This window comes from Ahaetulla prasina, chromosome 8 (genome assembly GCF_028640845.1).
Source record: "Ahaetulla prasina isolate Xishuangbanna chromosome 8, ASM2864084v1, whole genome shotgun sequence".
NCBI lineage: Eukaryota > Metazoa > Chordata > Lepidosauria > Squamata > Colubridae > Ahaetulla > Ahaetulla prasina.
In genome coordinates, this window is record NC_080546.1 from 31163087 (window position 1) to 31179353 (window position 16267).

At 38.4% G+C, this 16267-nt stretch overlaps 1 protein-coding gene across 5 annotated transcripts in view; it reads right to left on the minus strand.

Annotated features, from left to right (window-relative positions):
- Positions 1-3216: 3216 nt before the first annotated feature.
- The window catches only part of CAMK2D (calcium/calmodulin dependent protein kinase II delta), a 161382-nt gene continuing 148331 nt past the window's right edge, over positions 3217-16267 (minus strand). For all 5 annotated transcript variants that reach the window (XM_058192328.1, XM_058192329.1, XM_058192330.1 and 2 more), the window contains 4 exons: positions 11510-11585; positions 9897-9991; positions 6522-6750; positions 3217-5306 (listed from right to left, as the gene is read on the minus strand). In XM_058192328.1, coding sequence (XP_058048311.1) covers positions 5303-5306; positions 6522-6750; positions 9897-9991; positions 11510-11585 — 404 coding nt within the window. In that variant the 3' untranslated portion in view covers positions 3217-5302. The remainder of the gene's footprint in view (positions 5307-6521; positions 6751-9896; positions 9992-11509; positions 11586-16267) is intronic.

A 16267-nucleotide genomic window follows, 5' to 3' on the forward strand; every position in this document is an offset into this window, starting at 1 on the left:
GGAAATCTGTGTGTAACCTAGAATGGAAAATTAAATATTTTAGAAGATGGCAGTGGAAAATATTTTTTTATGTTGTTGCCAAGAAATCAACAATCACCAGATGTCCAGCTTGATTTGAGGGAGAGATAATCTGTTTCCTACAGTGGGTGCTCATTACAAGGGAGAACATTTCAGAAATTCATCAGCTAATAATGAGATGCACAACACAAACACATATTTTGCAAATGGAATTGGTAGATCCTGTTTTCTTGCTGTTGCTTCTCTCCAATATGGTATAGAAACACTGGAAAGAGCAAATGCTGTTGGTAAGTGTCCAAATGAGCATCAAATTTGACATTTTTTAAAAAAAATTCTTCAAGGAGGATTCAGACATTAAACTAACAGTAAAAGCAGCACATAACAAAAATAATCATTCATTTTTTTAGATTTATATCATGCCTCTTCTCTGACAATTGATGGGATACATGAAGAGCCTTGTATAATGTTATTGCCAAACAATAATCTAGCATAGGGGTGTCAAACTCGAGTTCATTGAGGGCCACATCAGGGTTGTCTTTGACCTGAGGGGACCAGGGTGGGTATGGCCATGATGGGTATGGCCTGCTCAAAGTCACTCATGTTGGGAATGCCTGTGGTGGCCCGAGCGCTCCGCCAGCAAAAACGGACTCCTGAGCTCAGTTTCCGACTGCAATGGCCTCCTTCAACCCTCTGCCACTGAAAAGAGTTCTGTTTTTGTTGGCAGATGCACCACAGACTGGTCCTTCGCTGTTTCCAGGGTGGCCCTGCGGGTCAGATCTAAGCACCCTGTGGGCCGGATTCTGCCTGTGGGCCTTGAGTTTGACACCCTGATCTAGCAAGATGTTTGTGCTGCAATGAGAGACTGCCCCAGAATGCCCACTGACCAAAGCAGTCAAATGGAAATTTGAATATCTTCCTGAACCACATTCAAACTATTACACATGTAAGAAGAAATAATATATAGTTTTCTTAAAAAAAAAACAACCCATGAAATAATGAGAAATTTTTATAGTGAGTTTTTCCTTTCATGATTGGCCTTTTTAAATAATCCTCTTTTGACAAGTTACTTTGGTTGCCCAACTGAAATCAAAATTAAGCCTATAGAAATGAATAAGTAGAGACAGTAGGTTGTTTTATCATATTTATTGCTTTTGTTTGGGATTACATGACTCCTTGTGCTCGAGGATCTATGTTCATATCCCTAGCATTCTTGTTTTATTGTCTATCAGAAAAGGGCAGAAAATAGCAGGACATTCAGGAAGGCAGCATCGATTATATCCAGAAAGCAGAAGCTGACACTTATCTGGCCAAAGGAAAATTGAATGTAAATTTGTAGTAGAAAATATGACACTGACCACCAATTTAAGTATAAGCAATTCTGCATTGATTCTCTTTACTTTCCTCAAAACTGATCCTTTTTGTAAATTATTTTTCCCACACTTGTGTCAGCCATAAACTGAATGCAACCCATTACAAGTACTTGTTTGATATGAAGTGTTTGCAGAAATTCTCCATAAATTCTGAAAAGAAAACAATGTATTATTCATTTGGCAAGCTATAAGAATCAAATAAAGGACCCAAATGGCTGCCAGGAAAGGAGGGAAAACAAAATGAAAAACAGATGGATTCATTAATATTAATTTATGAATGCTGAGTGTGAAAGTAAAATAATTTTGCCATTGCTGTTAATAAAAATAAGGGTGTTGTGGTAAATGATCTTATAGATGATGTATGCCAGCATGTAGGATCATGGTCATTTCCACTTGGAGAAAAATCCAAAAATCAGACTGCATGTATTATATCCAGCCAAATTCAGCCTACCGTTATACCATGGGCATTTGATAGTATTTTGATGGATGAATAGCAATAGTGGATAAACTTTTTAATTGTGATGGATATAAATCAAATCAACCAATCTCTATAAGAGGCATAGGGCATACTGTGGAAAAACTGAAGGGCTTCTTGGCAAGGACCTATTTTTTTAAAAAAAGCACAATGGTTTTTGTTTTTAATTTTATTTGTTAGATCATCTAAGTCTTCATGGCTAAGGCTGAACTCAAACCTGAGCCAGTTCACCGCTAGAACCACACTGAACCACTATACTGGTTCTGAAAACTGAAAACTAGAATAAGTTAACCAGAAACGTTATCCATCTTTTCAAAGCAAACCACGTTTTCCCCCACATACCCGCTATTCCTATATAAATATAAAATTAAAGTAGCAAATATAATTAATAGGTAAATTAAAACAATTCAGGTGACAAAATTAAATCTCCTTTTTTTTAAAAAAAATAACACAATGTCTTCAATTAAAATATCAGTGAAACTGCCTTTCATTAGCTTTTGGTATGGAAATACCTGTCTTGGAGGAGCTGTCTTGAAACCTATTCAGCCAAGCTTTGAATAGGTCGCTGCATTCACAGGTATTTTTGCAGCACTGAAAAATGCCCTACATTGTTTATATTATGCAAGATTAACCCCAATAGAAGTCACTAATAAAGTGTGCAGAATAAGTAGTATAGAGCAACAAAAAACACATCTTAGGCTTATAGTGCTCTGACACCAACTCTTGGAACGCCACTAGAAGATAGGCTACCAGATGGCAGTACATTATAATAACACCACTAATAGCAATTGTTTGAAATAAACAAGGGTTGTTTTTTTTAAAAAAAAGAATAATCTATGACACAGGTGTCAAACTCGTGGCTCATAGGCTGGATGCACCACGTGCTGGCCATGCCCACGCCAGTTTAGTAAAGGAGGAAAAAGTCACGATATGTCACATGACACTGCTGTGATGCTGCGAGTTTGACACCCCTGATCTACGACATGGATTCTTTATCCACAAACTGGAGTACTTCCACAGATATTTTGTAAAATAACACAGCGGTGTTCAAAATATTTCTGGAATGGATAGAAGAGTGTAGGAACATTTCTGGAAAGAGAGAATATCCTGTTTTAAACGTGAAACAACTATTATTTCAATGTACAATATTTTGAATTCAAGTCACCTTGCTTAGCCCCAATACATTCAATCCTTTATGACAGGGGTCTACAATCTTGGCAAATTGAAGTGCACAAGTTTTAAAGTTGCCAAGACTGGAGACCCCTGCTTTATGATAATGGTCATTTCGGTAGTAAATGATAGGTAACAAATGATGAAGCCTGCAATCTCAAAAGAAAACAATGAAGCATTAAATGTCAGCATAAATCACAAATTTATTAATTCTTAAATATATCTGTCAGTTCTTTACCATTATGGCAGGAGATATATATATATATCTATATATCTATATCAATATATCAATATATAGATACACGCACGCACACATATATGTACATATATATGTATATACACATATATATGTATACACAGAGAGACATATATATGTATAAACACACAAATACCTATACACTGTCTCATAATAAACTGCAGTGTATTAAAATGGCAAAAATTAGATGTATAATTCAGGTGGAGTGCAGAGAACTAACTCACATTGTATTTCTCACATCTTAGTGTGGAAGACAGACGATCTAGAATAACATGGCATCACCGCATGCTATGCTATGGTAAAAGGGTAAAAAAATTATATGCCATATTTCTATAACATAAAAATATACTAATGCCACCTAAATCTGCTTCACAAAAGAAGAAATTTATTAATAAAAATTATGCATGAGGCCATTATCTTTTCACAGATCCCACTAGCAGATTAATATGGCTTGAGACGTTTACTGATGATTGTTCTAAATACTTCTGTGGGTTGAAAGTATGTAATAACTATCACCAGAAAAGCTTAAATTTTTCTAACATAATGTTTACGACATCGAGGTATAAAGAATAAGATCCACTTTTGATTAATAATCAGTATAGAGAAATGGAAGTTATACAAATTGGGACTTTTTTTCCTCTGTCTTTAAAAATTTTTCAAGCTGTTATAAGTTGTAAATTTTTACTTACCAAAAAGAATATTAATCAAAATATCATGCGCTATACAATGTTACAGAAAACTGATTGCCCTACTTAATGAAAGAAAAATACTTTAATAAGAAAGAAAAGTATTAATACATTTTTTAAAAAAAAACTGAAATAGAAGGAGCAGTACTTTTGGAAATATGTTAGATTTATACAAGAAAAACAAACAAACATTATCCAAATAATGTGTTTTAACTGCTTGTTTTGCAGGTATATATGCAGTAATTGACATTCAAGGGACATTTGACATGTAGGAAAATGAAGAAATTAATAAATCTACAGTTACTGTTTTATTTCATACTTTCAAGGCTGTCAACAAGCCATGAAAAATGGATAAATTACTGTTAAATTTGACAACATTATTAGAAAACAGGTGTTTCCCGGTAATAAATTGATACAAAGAAAATTTAGACTTCTCCTGATACTAAGCTTTTAAGATCTAATTGTTCTAAATTGCTACATTATCTTATTAGAATATCAGTTAAAAAATCCTCTACATCTTGCTTTAATAAATGTACTGTACATCCAAAAAATGATTAAAAAAAGTTTTATTGTACCCATAAGCTATATCATCAGAAGCTACATTGAATCTGTTCACTGTTTGGCTTCTGAAAGCTAGAAATGCTATTTTTTCCCCCCTGAAAATGAGGCTAAATAAGCAATTAGAAAAGGAAAAAAAACTATTTGCCATTACATTTGCTGAACAAATGACTGCAGTGACAATTATTCTTGTTGAAGTCAAATCTGCAAATGTTTTCCCCCCAGTTATACATAGTGAATCACAGCAAAGGCAACTTCACAAGACCTCAAATCTATAGAAATGCTTTGATCTAAGTCACTATGACTACCATACATCCTACATTAAAGATGCTGTTAGTAGGAATTTCATTAATCCTCCTATAACACAAGGATTAGGCAACAATCTTTAAAAACAAATGCCTCAGAAAAGATTAAAAACTAAACAAAGTTAATTATTTTTAACCTTTGTTTTTATAGGGTGTACATGCAGATGTTATTTGTATTTTTGCTGGAGATGTATAATCTGAATATACTCTCGCATTTCAATTTTTCCCTTTACCCTTTATTCTTGTACCTCTCCTTCCATCTGCCATGAAACATTTCCTTCAATGAAGGGCAAACAAAAGCTATCAATGGAATATACAACAAATGATGCAATCATAAACATATCACTTGAAGAAACTTCACAGCTTCATGCACTCGGAGAACATGCATGAAGAGAGCCAAAGGATGGCCCGGGGGAGCCAACCAAGTGCAGAGTGCGTGGACACAATATGGGTGGCGTTGACATTTAGCTAAAAGACAAGAAGAAAAGAGAGAGAAAGGGGGGGAGAGGGAATTAATTATTAATTCATTAATTATTTTGTGCTAAATTCTGAGAGTAATTTTCAAACTTAATTATTTTTATTGTTCATTAAAAAGACCCAAACAAATCAAATGCCAAACCTATTTTCTCCTTCAAATACTGATATTGAATATAAATATTTATATTCAAATAATTATATATTTTTTTAAATTAGGGGAAACTAATTTAAGATTGTACAAAATAATATTTTTTTTGCATCTTGCCATTAATAATTATTGAGTAATAATCTACATCATATTCAGACAACCAATTCAATTTTATTAATATTGGTGTTGTGATTTATAGTATAGCATTATAAACCTACCATTTCCTGACTATGATAAGAAATTAGAAATGTGTGAACCGAGGTTAGGTCCTTCCTGAACATTATTTAACAAGCCAGGAATGAATCTAAAGATTATTCAACAAAACATTGTATTCTAATTAAAACAACCTAAGCTCAGATACAAGGTTCTAAAATTGTTGCATAGTTTTGAACCTCATCAGCTTAAACCTCAACTGATCTTTGCAAAGATTTTTCCCCTATTCCTGGTACTTTCTGGCAAGACTTGCCTGGATATTTGGTTTGAAGGGTTATGTTAGGTGATGGTATGCTTAGTCATTTTCTAAAAATAGTCCAAAGCTATGAAACAGATGGAGGTCACAGATTCTTGTTCATTTGTTGACACAATAAGTAATAATTTGTTGTTATTTCCACAGCCGAATTAATATCAGAACATTCATCTGTTACAGCCTAGTCAAACTCAGTTCTGTTCTTGAATCTGTGACTATTCACTGAAGCAAATTCTAAGAAACAATCTGTCATCTTTCCCAAAGCTGATTTGATAAATGTAAGAAAGATACAAAGAGGGGAAATTACTCTTGCAAATCTTTTCTGCTTGGCTACATCCAATATGCCCCTAATTCTGTTAATTCCCAACGACTCAGAGTGATTTATTTTATACAAAATGACACTGCATTCGTGCTGTGGAAGTATACCTGATTTCATTACAAGCTATTTATTTCAATTCTTTAATGTGGTGAGCCGCTCAAGGCAGAGCTCTAGTGAAACATAATATGTAAATCACTGGTGATGCAAATATGGGGCTTTTATTTATTTGACAGTAGAAAAGTTGCAATGAGGGGACATGAATCCATTGCTCACTTGATAGGTACTGTTGGTGATCCTGAACGGTGAAAGTGAACGTTTTGCCATTTTCCATCACGGCGGTGCCAAACCCTCGTCTCTTCTGACTGCATCGTTTTGGGCATTCCACTTCCATCCATATATTGTGTCAGTCGGATATATGCAATGCAGGCAGCATCATCCCCTACCAGATGGACATGGGGATTCAGGATAATGGTGTGGACTGGCTTGTTGCTTTTTGACAAAGCTATGGAAGGAAAGACATACGATGTCTAAAACCCTTAATGCACAAAACAGTTGCGCTCCAGATCATCAGGTCCCACTTAGGATCAAATAAATAGTAATCCTGAACAGCCACTGATAAACTCATCTAACGTGTTCACAGAGTATAGGCACCAATGAATATATCACACAGCAATGTTTGTTTATTGGGACAGGAGATCTTAATTACATAGTGAGGTAGTTAAAAACATTAATTCTTGACCAAATTAGGTGAGGATCAAAATCTGTGACATTTTAAAATATTTTCTACCTGTTGCAGCCTAAAACATTTCGCACATGCCCTGAACAGTATTGCTGCCATGACATATGCCATTACTACATCAAATCATATTTTCCTCAGCTGAATGAGTCTGCAGTTCCTGACATCTTATTTCCTCCCACTCCTTTAGAGAGATCGGTATAGATTTAAAACTTATCAAAAAAAATATCAAAATTTATTTCCTAGGATACATATAGTAACTGATAGCAAATAAGGTTTCAACTTTAGGGCTCTAAAATGCCGAACATCTAATGACCACTATTCTGAAGCTGGGTTCCCACCCCCCCAAATCCCTGTAGATATAGCAATTGAAAGGAGCAAAGAGAACAATAAAACACTGGTTTTCGGTTTGGTTTCATTGACAAGATCATAGGTCAGTGATGGCGAACCTTTTCAGCACCGTGTATCAAAAAGGTTGCATGGAAATGTTGCGTGCGCGCGCTTGTCGGGGCCATACTCCAGAAAAACTGAACTTCCGGGTTCTAGCGTGCATGCGCCCCCAACAATCAGAGCAGGCCGGTTTTCAGCACTGCCACACGCACAAAGGGATAATGCTCTGGAAAAGCCAAACTTCCGGGTTCTAGTGCACATGCACACCCGGCAATCAACTGGTTGGTGCACATGTGTACACCGGTTTTTTGCACTGCCACGTGTGCAAACGGCAGCTGATCATCGCACGCACATGCATGCCAAACCCCGGAAGACAAACAGCCAAGGCTGCGCATGCTGGGCCACATGGTTTTGCATGCCACTTTGGGCACGTATGCCATAGGTTTGCCATCCTGGTCATAGTTTTACATTCTATATACAACTAGACAACCCATGACCTCTTGGGTCATCCTTTCAGAGAGATATTTCTTTACCAGATTCCTCAAATGTCTCCAACAATGACAAAGATAAAGTTATAAGAAAGAGAGTTACGTGGTATATTGATGGGTTCTCTCTAATATAAAACATACTATCTGAACATATGAAAAGAAGGAGTAGGGGAGACAGGATAGGACAGGATGACCGTTTTTCACACTTACGAACCTTGCAGCATCTCCACGGTCACATGGTCAAAGTTAAAATGCTTGGCAACTGACTCATATTTATGACAGTTGCAGTGTCCTTGGGACACATGATCACCTTTTATGACCTGACAAGCAAAATCAATGGGGAAACCAGATTCACTTAACAACTGTGTTACCAACTTAACAATTGCAGTGATTCACTTCACAACTGTGGCCAAAAAAAAAGTTGTAAAATAGGGGGAAACTCACTTAACAAATGTATTACTTAGCAACATAGATTTTGGGCTCAATTGTGGTTGTAAGCCAAGGACTACCTGTATATGAGCTTTGTAACAATAATCTAAAAGGTTTGGCTCAAAAGTCGTAAGTCTCTGGAGGGCCAGGGACAAGGGTTACTCCTCTGCCCTGGTCCTATTAGACCTCTCAGCGGCTTTCGATACCATCGACCATGGTATCCTGCTGTGCCGGCTGGGGAGTTTGGGAGTGGGAGGCATCGTCTATCGGTGGTTCTCCTCCTATCTCTCTGACCGGACGCAGACGGTGTTGGCAGGGGGGCAGAGATCGACCCCGAGGAACCTCATGTGTGGGGTGCTGCAGGGGTCGATTCTCTCGCCTCTCCTGTTCAACATCTATATGAAGCCACTGGGTGAGATCATCAGTGGTTTTGGGGTGAGGTACCAATTGTACACTGATGATACGCAGCTGTACTTTTCCACCCCAGGCCACCCCAACGAAGCTGTCGAAGTACTGTCCCGGTGTCTAGAAGCCGTACGGATCTGGATGGGGAGGAACAGGCTCAAGCTTAATCCCTCCAAGACGGAGTGGCTGTGGATGCCGGCACCCCGATATAGTCAGGTGCAGCCGCGGCTGACTGTTGGGGGCGAGTCATTGGCCCCAATGGAAAGGGTGCGCAACTTGGGCGTTCTCCTGGATGGGCGATTGTCTTTTGAAGATCACTTGACGACCGTCTCCAGGAGAGCTTTTTATCAGGTTCGCCCCTTCCTGGACCGGGATGCCCTATGCACGGTCACTCATGCTCCTGTTACCTCTCGCTTGGACTACTGCAATGCTCTCTACATTGGGCTCCCCTTGAAGAGCACCCGGAGGCTCCAGTTAGTCCAGAATGCAGCTGCGCGGGTGATAGAGGAAGCAGTTCGGAGCTCCCATGTAACACCCATCCTGCGCAGACTGCACTGGCTGCCTGTTGTCTTCCGGGTGCGCTTCAAGGTATTGGTGACCACCTTTAAAGCGCTCCATGGCTTAGGACCGGGATAGTTACGGGACCGTCTACTGCCATCTTCTATCTCCCAACGACTGGTGCGTTCTCACAGAGAGGGACTCCTTAGGGTGCTGTCAGCCAAGCAATGTTGACTGGCGGCTTCCAGGGGAAGGGCCTTCTCTGTGGGGGCTCCTACCCTGTGGAACGAACTTCCCCCTGGACTTCGACAACTACCTGACCTTCGGACCTTTCGCCGCGAACTTAAGACTTATTTATTCCGTCTTGCTAGACTGGCTTGAATTTTTAAATTTTTTAGCTGATTTTATGGGTTTAAATTTTTATTAATTTTATAGGGTTGACTGTATTTTAAAATGGGGCCAAATTGAATAAGTTTTTTAATGTTTGCTTTTAGTATTGTATGCATTGTTGCTGTATTTTATTTTGGCTGTAAACATCCTGAGTCCTTCGGGAGAAGGGCGGTATACAAATTAAAATATTATTATTATTATTATTATTATTATTATTATTATTATTATTATTATTATTATTATTATTATTATTATTATTATTATTATTATTATTATTATTATTATTATTATTAACAAAAGGTAACAGCATACCATTTTCAAAGTAAAACCGGTGGAAATCCATCCCTTCTACAAGATTTCCCAAAGCTTCAGGCTCAAATGAAGTAAGGCCAGGATCGCAGATTTTCCTACAGAGCAAGGGGAAAAATAAATCTCCTATACACATTATGCGACAAAAATGAGAAGCCATCATGTACATGCTGAATCTGGTAAGCCTACAGTCTGCAGGACACCTTATAAAGCAGGGGTCTCCAACCTTGGTCCCTTTAAGACTTGTGGACTTCAACTCCCAGAGTTCCTCAACCAGCTTTGCAAGGCTAGTTGAGGAACTCTGGGAGCTAAGTCCACAAGTCTTAAAGGGACCAAGGTTGGAGACCCCTGTTTTAAAGTCTCAGTTCCTGAAATCCTGAATCTCTTGTGATCCCCTTGGACAGGGGTCAGCAACCTGTGGCTCTGGAGCTGCATGTGGCTCTTTCACCCCTCTGCTGCGGCTCCCTGTCACTCAAAATATGCGTCACAACTGCCAATGTGCGACACCAGCCGGCACGCTATTTATTGAGCTTTTCAACCCCCACCCCAGTACGCCAACCATGGATAAATCGAAGAAAAGAAAAGTTTCAGAAGAACTACATATGCTAGTTTTGTGGCCGCTCAAGAAATAGTTGGGCATGGGAAGGATTTTGTGGGTCCCGGTATTTTCTTTTCTGTAGGAAACGGGTCCAAATGGTTCTTTGAGTGTTTAAGGTTGCCGACCCCTGCCCTTAGAGAACCACAGTTTTAAGGCACTAGCTTTTCCTTGAAACAGGGCTGTTCTGGTGTCTTTCCTACTCCTTTCTTTCATTCACATACACACAACTGAGGTCATAGTTGAAGCCAGCCCTGAGGAAACTGTTCTTATCTGGGATTGCCTTCAGGTGGTCTGTCCATTTCCCACTAATACAGGGCTGTCAAACTGGCGGCCAAAGGGCCAGATGCGTCACATGCAGGCCTTATTGTCCACCCCAGCTCCATGAAGGGAGAAATAAACATGGCGATACATCACGTGATGGCAACATGACGCTGCAAGTTTGACACCCGTGCACTAATGCATGCATTTCTGCAATATGAAACACTAAGGATGCTACTAGATGAAAATGTTCCAAGAACGTTCTATTGCATCTTTGACCCACCTCTCTCTTTTCTTCCTAATTTTTGATGATGTAAATAAGCTGAGGTAAACAGTTACATGTCAATGTCCACAGTACGTTTAGGAACTATATTAAACATATGAAAGTCTTTATGCTGAACACCATCTAACAATCCTGGTTGTGTGGTTTCTTCCCAATCTGAGGCAGAAAATATATGGAAACTTTAAACTGTTAAAAGTAAGAATAATTTAACTTCTCTTCCCTGAAAGCAGAAAAAGCCAATCTCTGACCACAAGTGTGATACAAACTTAAATTATGAGTTGATTTATCACTACCCTCAATACTTGCTGACCACAGAAGGGTTTCCTATCTCCAATATGAGAATTTTTTTCTTCTCAATACAATCAAGAGAACTGCAACCACATCCTGGTTACAATAACCAGTTGCTGAAAATATAGTCTAATATTCTACTGATATCCAAGTAAGAAAAAGCAGAACAGGGAGCAGAAAGCAACTTACGTGTAGGCTTCAAAATCCCCATTATTGATAGCTTCTATCAGCTGCTCAGTAACCTTGATGATCTCTTGTTTACGAGCTGGAGACAAGAAAGAAACATGTACAATGACAAGATTAAATATAAAATGAAAGCCAATGGAACAAAAGACTGTATGAATAACAGTCTCAATTATGGACTTGTCTCAGTTTGAATTATGATTGTCATGCATTCAGGCAGCCTGAGTGGTGCAGTGGCCTAGAGGTGAAACTCTCGCTTCACAATCAGGAGGCTGTGAGTTTGATCCTAGGTAGAGGCAGTTATTTCTCTCTCTGGGCACAATGAGAATATATCTGCTGAATATAACTCGGCATTGGTGACAGGAAGGACAGTAAACACTCAGCTCAATTTAGTTGCCCAGATTCCACTCCGCAAGGGATTATGAGGTCATTAAAAGATGGTGATGATGATGCATTCAGACAGCCTCTGCAGCCTCCTCATCCTTTGCTGTTAATACAGCCAAAAGTTGAGTTGCATCCAATTTTGTGCAATGGACTGACCTCTATACATATTTCTGTATGGACAAATCGGAAGCACGGATCAGAAGTAAGAGTTGGAGAGCTATGGCTCATCCATTTTATTTTATTTTTTTTGCCTTCAGTGAATTTTGCAGCTTCAGAACCATTCAGAGCAGGGGTCTCCAACCTTGGTAACTTTAAGCCTGGTGGACTTCAACTCCCAGCTTTGCTGGCTTCGGGATTCTGGGAGTTGAAGTCCACCAGGCTTAAAGTTGCCAAGGTTGGAGACTCCTGATTCAGAGAGATGTAAAAGGAAGTATGGACATAATATGAGTAGTCCTTTGATGAGTTCCACACATTTGACAGAATATCCTTCTGATACTTCCTGCAGGTTATTTGTTTTTATTCTCCTTGTAATTTCAAGAGTGGGTTAAATGGCATTTTTTAAAACTGTCCTTAATTTCACAGATTTAACCATAGTTTAAACTAGTTCCATTATGTTTGTCTATCTAGCCATTACAGAAAAACACAAAATAGAGCAAGATTGAATATTCTGTCGAACCTTAATCTTTACTCTCTTCCACGGGATCCTTTAATTGGATCATTTGCAGTTTTAAATTTAAATAGGAACAATGTTAGATCATAATCATTCATATGTAAACTGAGTGCAGGTACATTCCTTATGACTGCTGATAGCACACAAATAACATCTTCCCCAGAGCAGGAGAAAGTACTATTATTCCCCTTTGCAATTTCTAAGAAGGACTGTTACACAGAGTGAGTTTTCTCACTCCCAAGAGAAGGTACATTTTCCTCAAGTGTAATCAGATACCTTCCATTCCTCCTTAGTTTTCAGATGACTTTCTCCCCTCAATCCTGAAAAACTGTTCAAGAAGAAAATGCCAGCAGGCAGGCAAACTTATAACTCTCATTCAATATATTTTAAAACAAGAAAAGGAGGAAAGAATAAATGTTTTGATCGAGGCACTTTGCTCTGTCAAGAAAGATGTATGCTATATATAGAGATATAGATATAATAAATACATGTATATAGATATAGAAATATTTTATATAAGTTCTCTAACATGGAGAACAACAACCAAATGAAAAGGAGGAGTAAAACAATGTGTCTAGTACTATCAAACAATGAAAATTCATTCATAGAGTAAAATACATAAGATACATTTGTTATTGGTGAAATCACTTGCTCAAAAGATCCTGTGTGGAAAAGATTTTGGAAATCTAGGAGAGGAAGCAAACATATTGAATACACTCTCCTCATTATAAGTAGTTATATATGAAACAACAATGAAGGAGGTATAGAAATAAATAACAAAAATACAACTTTGGATATTTTGCTTTGCAAGTTTGTGAGCTGCAGAGTGGTTTACACAAAATATACGAAATAAAATCGTATGAATCTACAGAATAAACACATTTCCACAGAATAAAATGCAACATGTTTTTATTTTTAATATTTCTATTCTGCAGCAATCAAACAACATTCCCCACCTTCCAGTCAAAGCTGAAGAAGCTTCTTAGATGAGAAGCAAAATATCTTCAAAGAAAAACAAGTTGCCTGCTGAAAAAGCACCATTGGGATAAACAAGGAACAGAAAGTGTAATGTTTGGAATCTGGACGCATGTTAAAAGCCAAGGGCCCATGGAATGTGTCTCATTCTGCATCAACCTGACCTCTAATCAAATATTAGAAAAATATTTTCTCTCTGTTCTTTCTGATAGAAAAGGCAATGTATCCATTGTGTGGGAGATCTCCCAACTCTAGAGAGTCCTTTTTTCACAAAAGTCCATCTGGTGTCAACATTGTACCCCTAACAGCACCATAAAAATGCTTATAATCAGGGGTGAAATCCAGCAGGTTCTGACAGGTTCTTGAGAACTGGTAGCAGAAATTTTGAGTAGTTTGGAGAACCAGCAAATACCACCTCTGGCTGGTCCCAGAGAGGGGTGGGAATGAAGTTTTTGCAATATCCTTCCCCCAGGAGTGGGGAGGGAATGGGGATTTTGCAGTATCCTTGCCCTGGAATGAGGTGGAAATGAAAATTTTGCAATATCCTTCTCCCAAGAGTGGGGTGGGAATGGGGATCACTCCCCTGGAGTGGGGTGGGAATGGAGATTTTACAGTATCCTTCCCCTGCCATGCCCACCAAGCCACATCCACCAAGCCAGAGTATGCCCACCAAGCCATGCCCACAGAACTGGTAGTAAAAAAAATTGAATTTCACCACTGCTTATAATATAGGCACTTGGCACATACACACATATTTCAATCAAGGCTTTAAAAGATGTGTAACTAAGATTCAAAAACAAAACCAATCTCAATGGATGAAAGTCCATTAATCCATAAACAATTTTCAAATTTACAAAGTAGCAACTGCAGCCCAACTAGATAAATAGAGCTGACCAAGAAGTTAAGCTCTTTTACTCAGTCAATATTTAGAAGAATACTTATTACAAAACAATTATATATGCTACTTCCAAGCATGAAATCCATTAAAGTGAGAACTTCCCTCCATCATCCAAACAGAAATGTCTTATGAATATTGTGAAATATAATTAAAATTTGGAAGAAATAGAAGCAAGATTTAGCTCATTATTCATACTGAATGGCCTTAGAGACTTCTACATAGAGATTTTCTGCAGGAAGTATAGAAAATAACAACAGTGGTGATAATAATGATAACAACCGAATGGATCTGAAAAAGGCCTCAAACATGAGCTGTATTAGTTATGATAAAGATTATGGCTGCCCAATTCAAATGGAGAATATAATAAGGGAATAAATAGACATAGTATGTTTTATGTGTTGGATTATTTAATGGGGAACCAGTAGCAGAAGATTTTTAAAACCTTTTTACCTTTCTTGTTGAAAGTTATTTTGTCAACTTTTAAATATAAAGCTCTAAACTGAAACAATCCAGTCTTTCTTGATTTTCCATTTTAATCTTGAATCTAACTGCTTTTCTTACTTTTGCTGATAATGTCACTGTTCTTTGATGTTGTTCAAACTCATGGGATTTTATTTCCATTACAGCTTCAAAAATTTTCTTGGTATTGCTAAACTATACCATAGATCATTTAGGTACCCTCTATCCTTTTGAAATGTGTCTTATGTATCTTTTATATTTATATAGAAAGAGTTCATGAAACATAATACTCGTTTATCTGTTGGATATCACTTGGACAATTAGTTTATTTATTTATTTATTTATTTATTTAATCGTATTTATATACCGCCCTATCTCCCGAAGGACTCAGGGCGGTTTACAGGCACTTAAAAAACACATAAACACATAAATACAATATAAAAACAATTAAAAAACTTATTCTATAAGCCCGTTAATTAAAATATAAAAATAAAACCCAATTAAAACCCATAAATTTAAAATCTAGCTCAGTCCTGCACAATTAAATAAGTATGTTTTAAGCCCGCGGCGGAAGGTCCGAAGGTCCGGAAGCTGGCCAGTCCGGGGTAGTTCGTTCAGAGGGTGGGAGACCCCACAGAGAAGGCCCTTCCTGGGGCCGCCAGCCGGCATTGTTTGGCGGACGGCACCCTGAGGAGACCCTATCTATGAGGCGCAGGTCGGTGAGAGGTATTCGGTAGCAGTAGGCGGTCCCGTAAATAACCCGCCCAATGCCATGGGCGCTTTAAAGGTCATAACCAACACCTTAAAGTGCACTCGAAAGCCACAGGCAGCCAGTGCAGTCTGCGCAGGATGGGTGTTATCAGGGGAGCCACGAGGGCTCCATCTATCACCCGCGCAGCCGCATTCTGGACTAACTGTAGCCTCCGGATGCCCTTCAAGGGGAGCCCCATGTAGAGAGCATTGCAGTAATCCAGGCGAGACGTCACGAGTGCGTGAGTTTGTTTATTTATTTATTTATTTTATTTAATTTTTATACCGCCCTTCTCCCGAAGGACTCAGGGCGGTGTACAGGCAAAAATAAAACAACACAATATGCAGATTAAAATACCATTTAAAAACTTATTAAATTAGCCTGAGATTAAAATTTTCCATACTAAAAACCCCATTTAAAATTAATAAAATTTCCCCTTAAAACTAATTTAAGCCAGCCCCGCGCGGATAAAAAGATGTGTTTTTAGTTCGCGACGAAATGTCCGGAGGTCAGGTATTTGACGTAAACCCGGGGGAAGCTCATTCCAGAGTGTGGGTCCCCCCACAGAGAAGGCCCTTCCCCTGGGGGCCGCCAGCCGGCATTGTTTGGCGGACGGCACCCTGAGAA